This window comes from Canis lupus, chromosome 8, assembly GCF_048164855.1.
Source record: "Canis lupus baileyi chromosome 8, mCanLup2.hap1, whole genome shotgun sequence".
In the NCBI taxonomy this organism is placed as follows: Eukaryota; Metazoa; Chordata; class Mammalia; order Carnivora; family Canidae; genus Canis; species Canis lupus.
Window position 1 is genome coordinate 27549490 of NC_132845.1, and position 17702 is coordinate 27567191.

The 17702-nt window shown below is 40.6% G+C and overlaps 1 protein-coding gene and 1 pseudogene across 5 annotated transcripts in view; one reads left to right on the plus strand and one right to left on the minus strand.

Annotated features, from left to right (window-relative positions):
* The window catches only part of AGL (amylo-alpha-1,6-glucosidase and 4-alpha-glucanotransferase), a 72714-nt gene extending 66806 nt beyond the window's left edge, over positions 1-5908 (plus strand). For all 5 annotated transcript variants that reach the window (XM_072834665.1, XM_072834661.1, XM_072834663.1 and 2 more), the window contains exon 34: positions 3413-5908. In XM_072834665.1, the coding sequence (XP_072690766.1) occupies positions 3413-3530 (118 nt within the window). In that variant the 3' untranslated portion in view covers positions 3531-5908. The remainder of the gene's footprint in view (positions 1-3412) is intronic.
* Positions 5909-11312: 5404 nt separating this feature from the next.
* Positions 11313-14486, minus strand: LOC140638034 (condensin complex subunit 1 pseudogene; annotated as a pseudogene).
* Between the last annotated feature and the right edge of the window lie 3216 nt (positions 14487-17702).

Genomic DNA, 17702 nt, shown 5'->3' on the forward strand with positions numbered 1-17702 from the left:
CTTTTTGTGTTTGTGAAGAATCTTATTTAAAAGCCCAGATCCAGGGACACTTGGCTGGCTCAGGCAATAGAGCATGTGACTCTTGATCTCAGGGCTGTGAGTCCAAGCCCCACATTGGGTGTAGAGATTACTCTAAAAAAGTAAATTCTAGGGGTGCCTGGGTGGCTCAGCAGTTGAGCGCCTGCCTTCAGCTCAGGGCGTGGTCCTGGGATCGAGTCCTGCGTCGGGCTCCCTGCGTGGAGCCTGCTTCTCCCTCTGCCTGTGTCTCTGCCTCTCTCTCTCTCTATGTCTCATGAATAAATAAACAAAATCTTTAAAAAAATAATAATAATAAATTATTTAAAAAGAAATAAATACATACATGCATATATACATACATTAAAAAAAACAGATCTAAATACTTGGTATATTTATTGCTCTTGGGGAATTATTGTTACTGTGCCTTCCAGCAGATAAAGCTAGGAAATATGTATAATACATACACACACACAGAGAGATCTATATCTCTGGGTACTTTTTTATCTCTATATATTGAAAACCTACATCCACACCAGTTCCACTCAATGTTTAATTTTGTTTTTTAGCTTTTCCTATTTGTAATTCCCTTTTCCAACAGTAAGCTACTCCCCACACTCTGCTATCATTACCGGATAGACTGAACTCACCCTATTCAGGCTCTGACACCCCATGCCAGGGTGCCCCAAGACATAGATGACCTCTTCACCCTTCCTGGGCATGACAGCCCCACACTAGGTCACACTTATGTGTGGATTCCCTCCTTGTACCACTTGGGTTCTGGGACACCCCCACTCTTGGTGTGAACTTTCTTCATAGCCCTCAGGCTGTGGCATCCCACCTTGTGCTATTCCTTCTACCCTTCTTTCCTCTCCTCCCCAACTGTGGTCACCAACCTTCTTTGTCCCACCTAATGACTTGAGGAGTGAATTTTTCGGAAAGTAAGGGAAAGATTTCTTTCTACCAGTATGGATATGTTCCCATGTTCTAGTTCCACATACAATTATGAGCAGCATATCAATGGTTCTGTAAGTTTTTGTCCCTTAATTTCAGTACTATATTAGTTTGCTAGAACTGCCATACAAAGCACTATAAACTGAACAGTTTAAATATGGTCTTATTGTCTCACAGTTCTAGAGGACAGAAATTTGAAATCAAAGTGTTGGCAGGGCCATGCTCCCTCTGACGATACTAGGGAAGGATCTCTCCCAGCCCTTCTCCTAGCTTCTGATAATCCCTTGACTTGTGACAGCGTAAGTCCAGTCTTCACATGGCTTTCTCCCTGTGTGCATTTCTGTGACCAAATTTCCCCATTTTATAAAGACACCAGTCATATTGGATTATGGTCCCATCCTATTCCAGTGTGACCTCATCATAACTAATTATATCTATAACAACCTTATATCCAAGTAAGTTAACATTCTAAGGTACTGAGGGTTAGGACTTCAACATATGAATTTTGAGAGAGACACAATTCAACTGATTATGATACCCTGGTACTCAACTTCAGTAATTTGGCGTTTTACTCTGTGAAGTACCATGAACACTTGGAAGCAAGTTTTCTATTTTCTATTTCCCTGTGACAGCTTTTTAAATGTGGTAACTAGCTGGTATTATTATTAGTTATTATCTAAAATCTCGTATTTACCTAAGGGAATTATCTTTTTCATTTAATTATAAAATATGTAATACCTGCAGAAGAGTAAAATGTAACATATACTCTCCCTAGAGCCATGAGTTACAAAGCATAATGGTGAAACACATTCCCATAACCCAACTTTAAAAAGGAGATATTCCAGGATTTCTGAACTTTATGTTTCATACTTAAGAGATTATACTGAAAGTAAGAATAGATTTGATAACAACACTGTGTTCTGATAGTGAGACCTGGGACAAGTTGTTAACCTCAAACCTCTTACTGATCTATGAATAGGAACGATTATGGTACTTATATTACAGGGTTACTATAAGCATAAATGAGATAATGTAAATAAATCATTAAGTATTAGAATATAATAAATGTACAATAAATACTGTGTAATATTTGGTAGAATGACAGATTACTATAGAAATTCAGATTGTGGGATCCCTGGGTGGCTCAGCGGTTTGGCGCCTGCCTTTGGCCCAGGGTGTGATCCTGGAGACCCAGGATCGAGTCCCATGTCAGGCTCCCTACATAGCCTGCTTCTCCCTCTGCCTCTCTCTCTCTCTCTCTCTCTCTGAATGAATGAATAAATAAATAAATAAATAAATAAATAAATAAATAAATAAATAAATATTAAAAAAAAGAAATTCAGATTGTTTTTAATTGGCATTGCTTTCCTAATTTTCATTATTCTATGTTAGTTTTACAATTTTATCAAAATCAAATGTAATACGTCTACATAATTACAATTTGAGCTTCATAAACTTCATGTGAAACTTGGGATCCCTGGGTGGCGCAGCGGTTTGGCGCCTACCTTTGGCCCAGGGCGCGATCCTGGAGACCCGGGATCGAATCCCACGTTGGGCTCCCGGTGCATGGAGCCTGCTTCTCCCTCTGCCTGTGTCTCTGCCTCTCTCTCTCTCTCTCATTCTGTGTGACTATCATAAAAAAAAAAAAACTTAAACTTCATGTGAAAGTAATAAAATTAGACCGGAGAAGATAATTGTCTCTCTATATATTGCTTGGCATGGTAGTTTCTTCTAGGTTTTGGGGGGGGGGGGGTTTGAGAGAATCTTTTCTTTTTAAGATTTATTTATTTATTTATTTATTTATTTATTTTTATTTATTTATTTATGACACAGAGAGAAAGTCAGAGACACAGGCAGAGGGAGAAGCAGCAGGCAGAGGGAGAAGCAGGCTCAATGCAGAGAGCCATATGTGGGACTCTCCATTCCGGGACTCCAGGATCATGCCCCCAGCTGAAGGCAGACGTTCAACCTCTGAGCCACCCAGGCATCCCTTCTTTTTGTTTGGGTTTTTTTAAAGATTTTATTTAGTTATTCATGAGAAATAGAGAGAAAGAGGCAGAGACACAGGCAGAGAGAGAAGCAGGCTTCATGCAGGCAGCCCGACATGGGACTCGATCCTGAGTCTTCAGGATCATGCCCTGGGCCAGAGGTGTCACTAAACCTCTGATCCATCCAGGCTGCCCTCTTCTGTTTTTAATACATAAAAGGAATCTTCTGTGTTTCAAAGTCTTAAATTCCAAAGATTGAATATCCAAGAATAATTTCAGTCTAAATTCTTTACATACATAGATCTTTAGGATATCTTGTTTTATTTTGTAGCAAATAGCTATATATGATTGTTTTTCTATACTAGAAGGAAAAAATGCCAAGTGTATTTTGTTAATCCAAACAAGAGACGTGTTATATTGTATCTCATAAAATGTCTTTTCTTTTTTTTTTTAAGATCCCCTTGGAAAGGACTTCCTGAACTGACCAATGAGAATGGCCAATACTGTCCTTTCAGCTGTGAAACACAAGCCTGGTCAATCGCTACTGTTCTTGAAACACTCTATGATTTATAGTTGATTCATGAATATGTATTAAGTATACAATCACTTATATTATGGAATGCAAGGTCAAAATATAATGTAAATGCTTTATATGCACAGACGAGTCATTTTAAAAATCTCATTCATATGATATTGATGCCCAATTAGGTGATACTTTAAAAGCATTTTTGTTGTTTTTTTTTTCTTTAATGGACAGAGGTAGCTTTTGATTTGAATCAGAAAGAAAAACTATCATTACCAATAGGATGTTTTTCTTTTGAATTCAGGAAGTATTCTTGAAATGCCTAGAAATTAAGAATTTGAAATCCAGAGATTAAAAAATAAAAATCATGTAATCTACTGTACATAAGTGAAAATGAAATATGAGAATGTAATAATGAATGAAATGGAAAAGTATCCTTAAATCTTGGTATTATATTTTCTTTAGTAAAAATACCTACTGAATATACTGTAGTTAACAAATGTTCTCACCTTTTAGTATATTATTACTAGCACTTCCCACACAGCATTTGATAAATACTAAGTATTGAATCACGGAAGTGTCTATCTACAATGTTATATTCAGAAATGGAGCACAGATGTTCATTGTGTGCTTTTACTTCACTAATATATTAATGTGTGGTGGGTATTTAATATTAATATTTTAATTAATATTTTAATATTTGCCATAATTTCCTTATGTTAATGATGCCTACATAGGATATATGAAAAAACACAAGCATTTAAGAATTTTATTTCCTAAAAACTGTTTTATAAGATTATAAAATTAATCTTGAGGTCCTATTTCCTACTATGAGATGATTTACATTCTCAAAATGTATATTGTTGGTCAAAGAAAAACATGCTATATTAATTTTCTAAAACTTATTTTATTAGTTTGTAAAAGCATATTGATGGATCATAGTAGATGCTAGTTTCCTATTACCTAAAACCTACATTGACAAGCTTAGCATTGAGAACAATCTTAATATAATAAAAATACATGAATTTAGTAGTTATCTTGAATTCGATAGAATAATTTAAAATTTTTCTCATGACCTTAATTCTGCAAAGTCATAAAAAGAAAAAGGTTTTTAACCTTTATATGAGTTAATATTTTTGAATAATACTTCAGATGGAATTTTTTATTGTTTTACTGTTTTTGTCTCAAGAAGATACCTATATAAAATCATTATACTTCTGGTTGAAAGAAAATAGTTGTAAAAACCCTTTCATTGCTATTTAATATTATTCAGTGGTGTATTTATAGTTAATGAAATAATGGTACAGTAACACTTTTCTCAATTAAAAGTCACATACCCAACCATTTTAAGAAATAAAAATAAGAAAAAGAAGTAAATTAAAACTTCTAGGTAGCAAAAATATGTGATGTTTTATTTATTTAAGATATTCCTACACTCAAAAGCTCATGCCACTTAATGTGTCCTACACACCCTTCTTCAACGCTGACTTTAGAAATAGTTTTAACTAGCGTACTTTTTTGGTTTCCCAATATAAAGCAGATTAAATCCTACAAATTTAAGGGCAGTTATGATAGTAATATGATCACTATCTATAAACTCACTGGTTTCCAAGTGTCCCTTCCTTCTTCATTGTTCAATGTATACACTTCTCTAACCTATGCAGTTACAAGGAATAACCTTCCTTGAAAGAGAACCATTAGTCATCAAAGGTTTTTGCAGTTATGTTGGTCTACCATACTTTCTTGTATTAAAGGTGGTAAAAATAACTGAAAACCAGTGTATTTAATGAAAGCAAGTGATAGCTGATAGTTAAATGGGATGAATGAATGGATGGATGGATAGATAGATAATGAGAATTTCTAAAACATAGCCATATCGGATTGTAGGGCAATTACCCATCTCAGTAATTTTTAAGGGTATCATGTTGTACTAGAAAATTAAGTGGATTGATATTCCAATAAGGAATATTAGGGAAAGAACATTGTGATTATCTGCATGGTCTATTTTAAAGTTTAAGAAGGCATGTTAGACTTATTTCATCAAAGGTAGTTAAAATAACAGTTTTAGACTTTAGAGGGATAAACGTCATATGACTAAAGAACATTTAAATAGAATGCTTCATTCCTGAGTGATGTTGGATGAGGTACCATTGTATTACATGTTGATGATGGTTCTGTGCCTTGGTTCTTTGCTAATCCAAATCAATCTGACTCTTTAACATGAAAAGTTTGCCAGTATAACCAATATGCTGTGATAATTTAATAAGTTTCAGAGATAGTTGAGGAAACATGAGATCTGCCATCATATCTGTGGACATTATAACCTAGATTGTAATCCATTTCCAATATGTCTTCAACTGCTATATCTAGTAAGAAAATGTCATTTTTCTGTCTGTGTGCCAAGAAAATAAAAATCTTTTCTAAAGGACCATATTTTATTTCATTCCATTATTTACCAATTAACTAATTTGTTGACCATTACCATTTATTCAGGGCTTGCTTATTTTGGGTACTTTTTTTTTTTGCAGGATGTGAGGGGGCAGAAACGAAGAGGAAGAATTTTAGGCTGTTTGGTAATTTATTTAATTAGCCATATTGAAATTAGGAGCAAAATAAACTTGATGTATAATTAAATCTGTTAGCAACTATATACTCACCTGGTATTTCTTGAAACCTTTTACTATACCATGAATTTTTTTTTTATCTTTTATTAACTTGGTAAAGGCAAATACTATAGGCCAGAACCTATATAGGTTCTATCTATATAGGTGATATAGATGTGTGCCTCCTAAAAGTGGCCAGAAAGATTGTTTCATGTTTTTTTTTTTATATTTTCTTTTTCCCTTCCCTTCCCTTTCCTTTCCTTCCCTTCCCTTTTTCCTTTCTTTTTCCTTTCCTTTCCTTTTTCCTTTCCTTTCCTTTTTCCTTCTTCTGTGAATATTTTTTATTCACAGAGAGAGAGAGGCAGAGACACAGGCAGAGGGAGAAGTAGGCTCCATGCAGGGAACCCGACGTGGGACTCGATCCCGAGTCTCCAGGATCACGCCCTGGGCTGAAGGTGGCGCTAAACCGCTCAGCCACCCGGGCTGCCCCATGTTTTTTTGTTTTGTTTTGTTTTGTTTGTTTGTTTTAATTTTTATTTATTTATTTATGATAGTCACACAGAGAGAGAGAGAGGCAGAGACATAGGCAGAGGGAGAAGCAGGCTCCATGCACCGGGAGCCCGATGTGGGATTCGATCCTGGGTCTCCAGGATCGCGCCCCGGGCCAAAGGCAGGCGCCAAACCGCTGCGCCACCCAGGGATCCCCCCCATGTTTTTTTAAAAGAAGGTTCATTTATTTATTTGAGAGAGAGAGATGAGTGGGGGGAGGGGGCGCAGAGGGAGAGGGAAAGAGAGAATTCAAGACGACTTTCCACTGAGCGTGGAGCCCAAAGTGGGACTCAATCCCAGAACCCTGAGATCATGACCTAAGCTGGATGCTTAACCGACTGAGCTACGCAGGCACCCCATTTAACTTTTTCTTTTTGTCTCACTTTTAATTATAAAAATAACATCAAATGACCCAAGTTGATCCATCTAGTCTTGCCTTTAATTACTGTTGGTTCATTTTTACTGCAGATACGTATCTTTATCTTCAGGTAAAAGGTGTAGTAACTTGGAAATCCAAATTTCTATCAGTTTTTATGAGTGAATTTGTCAAACTTGACAAAACTTATTTTTATATATCCTCAATGTGCCAAAATAATAAACTCAAGCAGGTTGTTTAGTTTGCTTGTTTTTTCCATTTGTACAAGCCTTGAATTATTAATACTGATACTATATCATTTTGGCTACAATTTTTTTCTTAATATTTGCTTTGTTATCTTGTTTGGAGGTTTTTGGTTTTTGTTTTTTTTTTTTTTTGGTTAGAGGTTTTTTGTTTAACTTACAAAAGCTAATTACTCTTCAGTCAAATCTTCAGATTTATCTTCATGAACTCTTCTATTTATTCAAAATTTAATCAGCCTCATTCAATAATTTAATAAGTTTTTCCTTCTGATTTTTTTTTAATTTTTATTTATTTATGATAGTCACACAGAGAGAGAGAGAGAGAGAGAGAGAGAGGGGCAGAGACACAGGCAGAGGGAGAAGCAGGCTCCATGCACCGGGAGCCCGACGTGGGAATCGATCCCGGGTCTCCAGGATCGCGCCCTGGGCCAAAGGCAGGCGCTAAACCGCTGCGCCACCCAGGGATCCCCTGATTTTTTTTTTTAAGTCAGAGTTGAGACTTTTTTTTTTTTTTTTTTTTTATGATAGTCACACAGAGAGAGAGAGAGGCAGAGACATAGGCAGAGGGAGAAGCAGGCTCCATGCAGCGGGAGCCCAACGTGGGATTCGATCCCGGGTCTCCAGGATCGCGCCCTGGGCTAAAGGAAGGCGCTAAACCACTGCGCCGCCCAGGGATCCCCTGATTTTATTTTTTTTTTATTTTTTTTTTAATATTTTATTTATTTATGATCGACAGAGAGGGAGGGGGAGAGAGAGAGAGAGAGGCAGAGAGAGAAGCAGGCTCCATGCACCGGAGCCCGACGTGGGATTCGATCCCGGGTCTCCAGGATCGCGCCCTGGGCCAAAGGCAGGCGCTAAACCGCTGCGCCACCCAGGGATCCTGGATCCCCTGATTTTATATTTTTGTGTTTTATACCAGGATCTAGAAATGAGGTGAGACATGACTTAGGTTTTTTCCAAACTGTTATATTCCAAACTCATGAATTGAATATGACATATATAGTGATTCCTTTTTATAATTATTTAATTTCTGGGATATATTAGTTATTTATGCCTATTTATTCATTTAACTATTATAATATCTTATTTTAATATTTTTAGAGCTATTTCTTACTAATTTCCTACTCTCCTTTTTGAAATCCTGTTTTATATACCCCTCTCTTTGTTCTTCCTAAGTACTTTTACATATCCAAAAAGTATTCCCTTACTATTTTTACTAAACTTATATTCACAGTATGTGTCAATGTGATAAGAACTGACATTAACAATATTTCATCTCATCTAAAAATATAGGCTGTCTGCATTCAAAAAAATTTTAGCTTGCTGAAATTCTTCGTAATTTTTATGTTTTTGGTTGCTATTATGTATGTAATCCATTTTGGTTCAACTTAATAGCCAATTAGTTTGAATAAAAAAATTCAGACTTAATAAACATTTATGAACCCCTACCATATAATAGTCAATTTTATACTGAATGTATTATACTCATTTTATAAATGAGAACATTGATAAAGTGTCTTGCTCTACATCACACAACACAAATTACAGAACCAAGACTCAACCTCTGGTCTTGCTACAACAAATCATCTCTCTCTCAAAGATCCTCAAAATTGCAGTTTTCTGTTCTTGTCCTCACATTTCTTGCCATCATCCACCCATAGGTCAAGCATGACTGTTATCAGTGTCATCTGATTACAGAAAACATTAGATCTTGTTCTGCTTAGATCTAGACATAACCCCCTATCACCTGGTCAGAATGCCGTGTCTGCAGCCATCTGCCTGAATAAGATGACTGATCTTTTTCTTGCTAAATATTCAGACCCCAAGTGCCAAGCATGGGTTAGGTGACACAATTTGGATACATTTACAAATATAAATGTCCTATCAAAGTGAGGCAGTAAAGAGTCAGATAATGAGGATAAGAATGGTTGAGAGAGGGGAGCCTGGGTGGCTCAGTTGGTTAAACATCTGCCTTTGGCTCAGGTCATGATCTCAGGGTCCTGGTATGGAGCCCCACATGGGTGGGGGGGGGGTGTCCCTGCTCAGCAGGGAGTATGCTTCTCCCTCTCCCTCTGTCTCTCCCCCTGCTTTTGCATGCCTCGCCTCTCTCTCTCTCTCTCCCTTTCATGAATATATTAAATCTTAAAAAAAAAAAAAATAAGAGATGACCAGCTGTGCTGTCAAAGTTGCTACCTGTGGATTTGGGTAAGAAGTCAGGATTCACCCCCAGGCATGGAGAATCCTAAAAGGAGCAAGTTATATCTATAGAAGGTCACTAACAGATACGGCACTTCACTCTGCAAATGTTTACTGCTAATATTGATTGTAGCTGATAGATTTTGAAAGTGCAAAACTAAGCACTAAGTCTTCTTAGCCACTTTTTCTTATACAAAAAGATTCCTGTTGATAGCACATCACATTTGATGGATCACAAAGTCTCACTTTACCTGACTAGGTTCTCTTCTATTACCTCTTTCTGTTCACACTCTTGTCTTTTCCTTAGACTAATATAATTATTCCTGAGTTGGTCACAACTTACTTCATCCCTCATAGAACTATGAGGAAAACCTCTCTTGAACACTGATTCTATCCCATCATTGCTCAGAGGACATTTGGAATCCCCTGTAATCTGGCCCACTTGTTCTTTCCAAAGTTGATCAGTTGCCTGAGTTTTTGTTTCTTCAAAAACATCCTCTTGTTTGTAAAAACAAGAGGATGGTAATACCTACACTGTAGGGCAGTAAACATTCATGAACGTGACCCATAGTATATCAGGATTAAGTCTGATGTTGTGATAGAACCCAAATAACAGCGGTCTAAGTGAGATTAGGGTGCAGAGGTGTGCAATCCAAGGCTGATGCACTGGTTTCATGGTCATCAGGAACCAGGACTAACAACTAATGGACACAGAATATTCTTATCACTTCCCAGGTATAGTATTTTTAATGTGAGCTCGTTTCCCAGATGTGAGCAGAGATGTACAATAATGAACTCACTTATGTTAATCAGTGGTTTTTCCTCCAAATTAAAATTTTTTGACGTTCCAGAGCTAAATCTTGGGAAAACAAGAGCTCAACGTTTATATTGTCTAAATTCTGATGTGGGAAACAAAGGCAAAAGAAAAATTATTAAGTTTCCTTACTACTTACAGCCCATTGACAAGTCCTTGAAACAGGCAGAGCGACATTCCTCCAGGAACTCAGCTGCCTCAGTTTAATACCTGCTAAGAGCAAAAGGCAAATCTCAGCCTGACTCCCAGGATCCTGTAAGTCTAACATATAAAAATTCCTTTGGAAACCTCCTTTATCTCTACCCTCCAAGATAGATGTTGATAATCATCCCCCAAGCATATGGCCCACCGATACATATCTGAAGGGTCTCATGCCTAAGGTTTTATTAGATGGTAATAAATGACCTGTTCCTAACAATAGGTAGCCCCCTCAAGGTCCTGGAAACTCTGTTTCCAAAATTCCTTAGAGATGTACTATCTCCCTGACTCCTTCTCAACTTGAAGATATATGATGACCACCCCTCATGACACCGGTGCAGCTCTTTCTGCCCACAGATCCTGTCTCTGTGCTTTAATAAAACCACCGTTTTGCGCCAAAGACATCTCAAGAATTCTTTCTTGGCCATCAGCTTCAAACCCCAATGTCTTTTCCTACAGTAAATTCATTGCAAGGACACCTGGTTGGCTCAGTAGTTGAGCGTCTGCCTTCGGCTCAGGTCATGATCCTGGGATCCTGGGATCGAGGAGCCTGCTTCTCCTTCTGCCTCTGTCTCTGCCTCTCTCTGTGTGTGTCTCTAATGAATAAATAAATAAAATCTTTTAAAATAATTTAAAGGAATTAAAAAATTTAAATGAGTCTTTAAAATGTAAGTATAAAATTATGAATTATAAAATTTGTTCTTACTTTAACCAAGCCAGAAAATTTGCAATAATTTTTTTTAAGATTGTATTTATTTATTCATGAGAGATACACAGAGAGAGAGAAGCAGAGACACAGGCAGAAGGAGAAGCAGGATCCTCACAGGGAGCCCCATGTGGGACTTGATCCTGGATCCCGGATCACTCCCAGAGCTGAAGGCAGATGCTCAACCACTGAGCCACCCAGGTGTCCCTAATTCATTAAATTTTAAAGACATAGGTCCACTTACATGTGGATTTTTTACAGTACTGTATTTGCTCTTATGATTTTCTTAACACTTTTCTTTAGCTTACTTTATTGTAAGAATACAGTAGATAATATGTATAACATACAAAATATGTGTTAATCAACTATTTGTTATTGGTGAGGCTGCCTGTCAACAATAGGCTATTAGTATTTAAAATTTGGAAGAGTCAGGGATCCCTGGGTGGCTCAGCGGTTTGGTGCCTGCCTTCAGCCCCGAGCGTGATCCTGGAGTCCTGGGATCCAGTCCCACATCGGGCTCCCTGTGTGGAGCCTGCTTCTCCCTCTGCCTGTGTCTCTGCCTCTCTGTCTCTCTCGCTCATGAATTAAAATAAAATTTGGAAGAATCAAAAGTCCTATGTGGCTTTTTGACTGCAAAGGGTTGGCATCCCCTTACCTCAGTGTTGTACAAGGTCAATTGTACTTGAGCTGCACACATATGAGTTACACACTTTTCTGTCTGTAGATTAGAGATCCACAAAAAGTCTCCCCACCTCTGCCATAAAAACCTGTTATATAGAAGCACCTGGGTGGCTTGGCGGGTTAAGTATACAACTCTTGATTTCAGCTCAGGTCATGATCTCAGGGTGTGAGATGGAGCCCTGTGTGGGGCTCCAGCTGGGCGCAGAGCCTGCTTAAGGTTCTCTCTCCCTCTCTGTCCCTCCCCCATTAAAAAAAACCAACAACAACAACCTGTTAACAGAGCCCTTGTATTATTTCAACAGTAATTGAACTTAACATTTTGTGTTTTACCGTTTAAGGTTTTAGAGACCATCTACTGTGTGAAGTAGTCTTTGTTTTTATTTACACTAAATTTATCCTTTTAGAATATTACTCAGTTTGATCAGTAAAACTGTTTATCCTAATTTTATAATTAGCTTGATTTTTATAGGCTTCTAGCATATCCCAAATCTTTTTCTTTTCTCTCTCTCTCTCTCTCTCACACACACACACACACACACAAACCCCTTTTACACACTTCTAAAAAAAATTGGGATCTGGGGATTCCTGGATGGCTCAGTGGTTTAGTGCCTGCCTTCGGCTCATGGCATGATCCTGAAGTCCTGGGATCAAGTCCCACATCAGGCTCCCTGCATGGAGCCTGCTTCTCTCTCTGCCTGTGTCTCTGCCTCTCTCTCTTTCTCTGTGTGTCTCTCATGAATAAATAAATAAAATCTTAAAAAAAAAATGGGATCTAAGTGCCTTATCCAACGTAACAGATTTTTAGATGCAGGCATCCTGATGGCTAACTCAGCATTATCTTCTTCCTATAATTCCATGGTGTAAGAAAAGAACTAGGTGGTACTGGGCAAGTTCCCTGATGTGGGTGCTGCCGTTTGCCATCTTGTAACTACAAAGGGTTCTCCATCATTTGGACAAAGATACAGTATCTCCTCTATGGTGAGAGGTCAGGGGATTCAAGATAGTTAGAATTCACATCAAAACGGTATCAATTATTCAAAGTATTGGACTTCTATGGAACATGGTAATTCTTTTATATTCTAAACAGAATTCTTCAGTTAAAAAGCATCTAATCAGGGTAGCCCGGGTGGCTCAGCAGTTTCCTGCCGCCTGCAGCCCAGGGTGTGATCCTGGAGACCGGGGATGGAGTCCCGCACCAGGCTCCCTCTGCCTGTGTCTCTGCCTCTCTCTCTCTCTCTCTCTCTCTCTCTCTCTCTCTCTCAATCTCTCTCTCTTCCGTCTCTCAAGAATAAATATATAAAATCTTTAAAAAAAAAAAAAAGGCATCTAATCATTATTTCAGGAAGGTCACAAAAGACCATCATTAAAAACTTAGGAAGCATGGGATCCCTGGGTGGCGCAGTGGTTTGGCGCCTGCCTTTGGCCCGGGGCGCGATCCTGGAGACCCGGGTCCTTAGGCTTCTGCTCCTGCTCCTCCTGAAGAGCCCGGCGCCCACAGAGCTCCCCGCTCGCCGCCTGTTCCAAACGTGCCACCTGCTGCGGAGCCACGTCTCCGGCCTGGGACAGCGGGTTCATCAGCAGGAAAGTGGGGAGCCCAGGGGTGTCCTTCGGGCCCTCCTGGTGCTGCTCTTCTCCCAAATTCCCCGGGGCCTGTTTGCACGGCCCTGCAGTACCTGGCACGGAGCCTGTCGGGGCCCTCTGCCAGTTGGGATATGAGGGCCACGGCCACCTCTTTGGGATCCAGAGTGGGTCTGGGTGGACAAGGCCTCTTGCGATCACCTCCCGCAGTCGCTCAAATAGCCCGTGTTCCCGAGGCAGCCGGAAGGGAGGGTGACTGCCCAGAGAAGGCCTTCTCCTGTCAGAGAGGTTGGCGATGGCATGGCACACCTGCTGGGCCAGCGGTAGTCTTGCGGAAACTTCTCATCCGGCCCTATGTCCACCAGCGTGTCTAAGTTGCTTCCCACAATTTCTGGTTTTCCTCGAGCCATCGTCCCGAGAAGCATGACAGAGGAACAGCGCCCCAGAGGAGAGCGGGGACCTCCTGGGTTCCCGCCCCCACAGCACTTGGGTCACTGCTGGCTTCAGCTCACCCTTCTGCACGAACTCACAGAGAATTTCCTCGAGACACTGGATGGTCCCAACTGAGGCATCCACTAGCAGCAAAGAGAGATCCTGAATCCAAGCCTGGGCCTTGGCTCTGGTGGAGTCCCCTTTGGGGTTGAGGTAAAGTGGGCGGTAAGCACTGAGCACAGCTTCCCGGACCCCAGGCTCCTTACACCAGATGAGGGGCAGCATGCGGCGCACCCCAAACAGGGCCTGAGGGGCCCCAAACTGGAACAGCGTCACAAAGAATTCAGTCACCTCCTGTACCACTGTTGTTGTCTTCTCATACATCATCTTGCTGATGATGCCAATGGCCTCTGTGATCTTCAGAGAAGCGGTAGGTCCTGCAGATACTGCAGCAGCGTCTCCGGCTTCACTGGTTCATCATCGTCCCTGGACGTCACAGGCCCCGACACACAGGGCTTGTCTTTACAGCCTGGCTGTTCTGGGCCCATGTTCCCCGCAGGCCCCTGGGTACTCTCCTGTGTGCTTTTGCCAGATTCTTAAACTTATGTTTAACTTTAAAAAGAAAGGCTTCCAATACATAAAGTCTTAAAAAAAAAAAAAAAAAAGGGACACCTGGGTTGCTCAGAGGTTGAGCATCTGCCTTTGGCCCAGTCGTGACCCTGGAGTCCTGGGATCGAGTCCCACATTAGGCTCCCTGCATGGAGCCTGCTTCTCCCTCTGCCTTTGTCTCTCCCTCTCTCTGTGTCACTCATGAATAAATAAATTAAATTAAAAAAAAAAAAAAAAAAGGGCTTCCGAGAGCCGAGAGCCGTTCTGCAGGGTCCCGGAAGAGCCGGGCTGCGGGCTGCGGCGGCCCCGGCGCGCCACCAGGGGGCAGTGTGTGCCCGCGGGGCTCCGGCCGAGCGCCCCCTCCCCGGACTCGGACTCGGCGCCCGACACGGGGGCGCGGGGGCCGGGGCGGGATCCTGGGGTCGCGGGATCGGGGCCCGCGTCGGCGCCCCGCGTGGAGCCTGTTTGCTTCCGTGTCTCTCACGAGGAAGTAAAAACCTTTTAAAAATGAAGTTTTTCATAAATCTAACATTAGAGTAAGTTTTTTTTTTCCAAAGATGTTATTTATTTATGGAAAACAGAGGGAGAAGCAGGCTCCACGCAGGGAGCCCGACGCGGGACTGGATCCTAGGTCTCCAGGGTCACGGCCTGGGCTGCAGGCGGCGCTAACCGCTGAGCCACCCCGCCTGCCCTGTAGGAGCTTTAGTATCAAGTATAGGACACGGACTCCTTCATAAATGAGACTTCGCTTTCCCTTTGGATCAACAGTGGGCCTGAGCGCCTCTGCTCTCCCGTGTCCACTCTGCATAAGACTTTGCAAATACTCCCAGTCGCACTTGCCTATGGCGATTGATGACATTACCCTTGGAAAGGAGTTAACTGATTCTAAAGGAAATGCAATGACTTTTTAACAGATCACTCAGTAAGAGGCAATGGCAATTATGGAAAGTCAGCTGTGAAATTAGAAATTCCTGGGGATCCCTGGGTGGCTCAGCGGTTTAGCGCCGCCTTCGGCCCAGGGCGTGACCCTGGGGACCCTGGATCGAGTCCCACGTCAGGATCCCTGCATGGGGCCTGCTTCTCCCTCTGCCTGTGTCTCTGCCTCTCTCTCTCTCTCTTTCTCTCTCTCTCTCATGAATAAGTAAATAAAATAAAAAAAAAAAAAAGAAAGAAAGAAATTCTTCACCTTTACATTAGTGATGCCTTGGTAATCTCTCCACTTGTGTTGTCTCTTTATCAGTAAGTTCATCAGTGCATCTTTACAGAAAAGAAATCCCTTATTGTGGTAATCATTTCTCAACATATACGTATAGCAAAATATTACATTATCTACCTTAAGCTTACACAATGCTATATGTCAATCATATCAGAAAAGATGGGGAAAAATGAAACCAAGGCCCTAACTCCAAAATTATATATTATTTTAACAGTGGATAGGTTGAAGTTTTAGTTTATGAGAAAATTGAAGTGTGTGTTTTTTTTTTCAATCACTAAAGAGATTTTAATTTCACTTCCATAATAGTATGGGAGAAATGAGAAACACCTTTGCGTAAACCCTCTTTGGATGACAATGTCTACTTCAGTATTAAGAGGTAAGGTATTTCTAGGTAGGTAATTTGAGTCAGGAAGGTGAGATTCCCACTGCCTTCAAATTATTTCCTATAGTCAGAGGTGGGTAGGAAATTGAGTGAAGACATGGGACACATTTCTTCATTGCAAAGTATTTGAAGTTGGAGAGGCTGAAAGGCAAACTCTGTTTTCTCTAGATTATAAAATGTCTCGGCATGTTGATGTCTCTTATAAGTTTAATCTTTCTGTTTAGTTAACAAAGTAACTCAATCGTGTCCTATTTTGTTCTCAGCCAATTTTGGATGAAGCTTCTCTCACTCAACTCAGAGATTTTCAGGGCACAAATGTCTAGGGAATTTTTTTTTTTTTAATATGAGACATGACCATACTTAAAAATGACAGTTTATTATTAAGAAGAGAGATCATAACCTTGGTCCTTTCTTTTCTGGAAGCATTCCCAAAACTGGAATTTTTAGACCTCTCCCCTTCAGGTAAGTTGTAAAGAGAGAATTAAGATACCATCCATTTCTGTTTGGTATTGGAAGAAAAGAGTAAGATCCTGGATGTGTTTGAAGGTGTTTTGTGGGTTTGTTTTTCCTCAAAATGATCACAAATTCCTCTGGAGTGTCCTACTTTCCAAAGTTAGTGTTTTTAGATACTAACAGTGAAGAAACTTCAGGCCTAGCATTGCTTTCACATTCATGACCCAGAGATTCACATGTATAAACAAAACAATTGTGAATATGGCTCAGCTTATACAATTTCCTCCTCCTCGTTTCTTCTAAATTGGAAATCTCAGGTCATCATGATTCGAAATCCAGAACACGTGAAAAGAGAAGCTCTAGAGGTAAAGCTGCCCCACACAAGAAAGAGAAAATTGGGAAAGGAAAGAGAACGGTTGGAGAGTTGATAAAGAGGGTGACGTCAGGTCCAGTGGCCCCGCATCTATTACCTGCTTAGAGACTATTTCTGTCCTCTCTCAACTGAGTCTGACTCTGAAGGCTGATCCTTCAGATCAAGTATACAGTAATATTTTTCTGAAGTAAAATGAAATTCGCAAGTCACGTTCAATCTCATGCTTAACCCTAACTTCTAGCAAGCGCTGCTACAAATGCTGAAGATTCCTTTTAATTCTGTAGAGAGCAAAATGGGGCCTCTCATGCCAAGCAGGAACCCGTGTCAAGCAGCAAGGCAAGCAGTTAAGGTCCTCCAGCTCCGAGATATGGCAGGACCAGGGTCAGCTGTGCCCTAGAACTGATAGCAGCGGAACCACAGGAAGTCTGCAGGGACCCAATAGTGATTAAATCCCTTTAAAAGGGGGAGGATTTTGGCAGCAAACTGTTAGATGCCTCAGACTTGACCCCTTGTGTCTGACCACTTAAAACAGGCAACTGCCGCCAAGGCTCTGCCCCACTGATCTCTGACCAGAACTGAGATCCTTCACTGCTGAAACAGAAGCGGGAAGTGCCAGGAGCTGACCTGGACCAGACCCAGGGCTCATCCCAGTGCGCGCCCACAGACTGAGTTCACATTTGGTCACTTAACTTCCTGCACCCCTTCCCTTACCTGGTTTGTTGTGTGGATTGTCTTCTGTCCTGCTCTGGGTGCTGTGTGAGAAGTCCAGTTCAATCACATGATGAATTGTCATTGAGTTTGGAATCCTGAACCT